This window comes from Crocodylus porosus, unplaced genomic scaffold (genome assembly GCF_001723895.1).
Source record: "Crocodylus porosus isolate Cpor-Errol unplaced genomic scaffold, CroPor_comp1, whole genome shotgun sequence".
Taxonomy (NCBI): domain Eukaryota; kingdom Metazoa; phylum Chordata; order Crocodylia; family Crocodylidae; genus Crocodylus; species Crocodylus porosus.
Window position 1 is genome coordinate 35,302,697 of NW_017728909.1, and position 3,850 is coordinate 35,306,546.

At 53.5% G+C, this 3,850-nt stretch overlaps 1 protein-coding gene across 1 annotated transcript in view; it reads right to left on the minus strand.

Moving 5' to 3' along the window:
* LOC109307679 (chondroitin sulfate proteoglycan 4-like) overlaps positions 1 to 3,633 on the minus strand; it is a 53,578-nt gene extending 49,945 nt beyond the window's left edge. The window contains exon 1 of the mRNA XM_019531693.1: positions 3,570 to 3,633. Coding sequence (XP_019387238.1) covers positions 3,570 to 3,633 — 64 coding nt within the window. The remainder of the gene's footprint in view (positions 1 to 3,569) is intronic.
* Positions 3,634 to 3,850: the final 217 nt, after the last annotated feature.

Consider the following 3,850-nt stretch of genomic DNA (forward strand, 5'->3'; position numbering starts at 1 on the left):
CCCAGCACTCTTTCCTGCTTATGCAGGGGGTCGGACTCGATCTGTTGAGGTCCCTTCCGACCCTAGCATCTATGAATCTATGAATGTATAGGAAGTTATGCGCTAGCTGGGCAGGTATGAGACTACATATGCATTCCCACTCTGGATGTGCACCTGTGTCTAAATCCGCAGAATGCAGCTAGGCAAAAATCCATGACTAGGAGATATTTGATTCTAGAGAAGGACAGTCCCTCTCCCCCTGCACTTTAGCTCAATAGCTACCATATTTCATGGTGTAAAAATCATGTTGTAAAGCCCAATTTAACTCTTAAAATTCAACATCGACTTATACACTGTATCGTCATCCCCTGCGAGCAGCGCCAGGCTTGAACATCAAGTGCCGAGTCCAGCCCCATCCCCTACAAGCAGCACCAGTGCTTGGCAGCTCTGCTCTCAGCAGATAGGCTGGCCTTAGAGCTCCGCTGGCACTCACAGGGGATGGGGGTATGCCAGCCAAGCACTGAGCCCAGCGCTGCTCACAGGGGACAGGGACAGGGGGTTAGGACTGGGCTTGGCTGGTGTGAACCCATCCCGTAAGCAGTGCTGCCTAGGCTGTGCCAGCTGAGAACCAAGTGCAGCCCCATCTGCTGCAAGTGGTGCTGCCGAGCGCCAACCCAGCCGCATCAGCCAAGTCCAGCCATGCCAGCCGGGTGCCAATCCTGGCGCTGCTCACAGGGAACAGGGCTGGGCTTGGCACACAACAGCACCATGCACAGCAGACAGCACCCCGCTCAGTGCTCAGCTGGTAACGGCCCCATCCACTGTGAGCGACGCCAGGCTTGGTGCTCAGCGGGCGTAGCCCAGGCAGTGCCATTTGCAGGGATTAGGGCCACTTGAATGCCAAGTCCGGCCCGTGAGCAGTGCTGCGGCACGTGTCCATTCCCCAGGTGCCAGGCCCACCGTGAGGGCACACAGAGGCTGGTATAAGCCAACCCCACACTTCTGATCCAAAAAGTTAGGTCAACTTATATACCAAATCTATGAAATTCCCAGCTTTTTGGATCAGAAAAATGGGGTCAACTTATACATCGCATCAACCTGTACACTGTGAAATACAATAAGTGGCTAGCACACTTCTCTAGAAAACATGACAAACCTGAGCCCTGAGTTCTAAGCTCCCTTGCTAAGAAAGCATTTGAATCAGTACCTCTAATTATTCAGCACAATTCAGCACAAAACTCCTGTGCCACACCTTAATTATTAGCCAATCCTCTCTGGGCAAATGGCCCCCACTCTTCCCCACTTCATGCTTCTGGGACTTCCATACCTGGCCAATGCAGACCCTACTACACACTTAAATGCTTATGGTGCAGGGGAAACAGAATCATTAACTGTGCACTCAAGAACTTGAGCAGACAACACAAAACTGGGAAGGACAGTGACCACATTGGAGGATGCAAGCACAACTCAGAAGGATCTCAACAGATTGGAGAGCTGGGATAGAATGAAGTTCAATGCAAACAAATGCAAGATGCTATACCTCAGGGGGAATAAATAAAAACATAAATAAAAAATGGGGGACACCTGCCTGAATGGCAGCTCTGTGGAAAAGGACTTGGGAGTCAATACGAGTCTGCACTGTGATGCAGCTGCACAAAAGGCAAATGTGGTTTTGGGATGCATCAATAGAAGTATTAGTTACAAGACACAGGAGATGATAGCGCCTCTCTACTTGGGCTTCATCTGGAGTAATGTGTGCAGTTCTGGGCTCCGCATTCTAAAAAGGACATGGGGAACTTAGAGACGGTCCAGAGGTGGGCAACAAAGATGATCAAGGGCTTGGAAGGCAAGTCCTATGAGAGGCTGAAGGAGCTAGGCATTTGCAGCTTGTGGAAAAGGCACTTAAGAGGGGACATGAGAACAGTCCTCAAATACACAAAGGGCTGACAAGAGGGAAAGCACCTTTCCTCTCTTGTTGCAGAAAGGAGGATGTGGACCAATGGCTTGAAATTGCAGCAAAGTAAATTTAATTTAGACAATATCTGGAAAAACTTCTTCACTGTTAGAACATTGAGACAATGGAATAGATACCTTAGAGAAGTTGTGGACTCTGTCACTGGAGAGGTTCAAAAAGTGGTTGAACAGCCACTGGTCGGGGATGATCTAGGTGTGGGTATTTTCTGCCATGGGTATTACCCATGCTCCTGGGCTTGCTGGTTGCTCTGCCCCTGACCCTCATCCCGCCACCTTTTTCTGCTGTGTCAGGGTGGTTTTAAGCCTCCCCAGAGGCACTGAGTGTTCACTACACCTAAGGCTAGGGACTTCAACTGGCATGTACTAAACTTGTTTTCTCAGAGGTCTGCTGCTCTCACAAATCAAGTTATGCACAAAATTATGTTGCTTGAGCTGTCCCCCTCTCGCTACCCTTTCAGAAAGTCATCCAGAAAAAAAAACAAACAAAAAACCCCAAGATCTGACATTTCAGAAACATAATGCATGCAAAAAACAACCTGAAAAAAAGGCCCCAATTTGAGAGAACAACCTGTGGGACATTAGATGACAAAAAACAAATACTGAAAACAACAGTTCAGCCACAAGATGCAAGTAAGGCCCCAGCCCACCAGAAGCACCTGAAAAGGCTGTCTTTTAAAAAACCTCTCTCAGTGTTTTTGGACTTGAGGAGTACGGCCTCTGTGCTGCAGCTGGGCAACCAGGTCAGCAACACTCAACCCTTTAAGCATGGCCAGCTGGGACTGAGCCTCCTGCCCCATTCCAGGGCTGCTGTTGAGAAGCTCCTGCTGCGCAGCAAACCGGCCCCAGTCTGTACGACTTTCCTGGTGCCCCACAATCCTGTCTGTACTGAAGACCCTGGTCTGACTTTGGCTTGCTTCCTGACAGCAGCTTCTGGTGACCCCCTGGCTCAGCCCATGAGCCTATATGACTTTGAAAGATGGCCTTGCTTGGAGCAGTGGGTTGAACTAGACTAGCATTTCATGACCCAAAAGTAGGTTGTGAGAAATATATGAAGGGGCTGTGAACAAACTTGAAAAATAGATTCTCTTTTAAAGGAAAAATAAGATGTGGGAAATCACGGCTTCTCCCTTGCAGCCTGGCAGAGCTCCAGCCTGCAAGCCCCCTCCCCCAAGGCTGGGGGCAGCCGGTGGGGAGTGTGTCAAGACTGGCCATTACTGTTTACAGGTGAGTCCTGGTACGAAAGAAGTTGAGAAGCACTGGACTAGAGAGGTCCCTTCCTGTCCCACCCCTCTGTGACTCCAGCTGGCTTCTGCGGACACCCCGGCTCCGGGCAGCAGGCAAACCCGCTGGCTCGGCTGGGCCTCCCCGGGGACAAGGCCTGCTCTGGGGGACCCTGGTGCATGTGAGGCAGAGGCGGGCTCCACGCTCACGCGGCACCCTCGGAGGCAGCTCACGGCAGGCGGGGCCCGCCACCCCGGAGCCGCGCTGCGAGGCTCATGCGAGCCTCCCCGGGGTAGGAGCGGCCCGTCGCAGCGCGGGGGCGACCCCGGGGCTCCTTCCCCCGCGGCCCCAACCGAGCAGCCCGGGGGCAGGTACCCGGCCCGGGCAGCGCCTACCTGCGAGCGCCGCGCGGCTGGTGGCGACAAGCAGCAGCAGCAGCGGGGCCCCGCACTGGGCCATGCCGGCCCGGCGCCCGGCGGGGGAGGGGCTGGGCGGGGCCGCGAGAGTGCAGGGGCCGGCGCGGGGAGGCTGCTGCTCCCGGACCCGCGCCTCACTGAGCCTTCACCTGGGCTCCCGCTCAGGCCTTTCACGCCAGGATCAAAGCTCAGCCGCACGGCGCCTCCCTCGCGCGCAGGTTTTCCCTCCACATCCAAAAAAAAAAAAAAAAAAGCAGAGC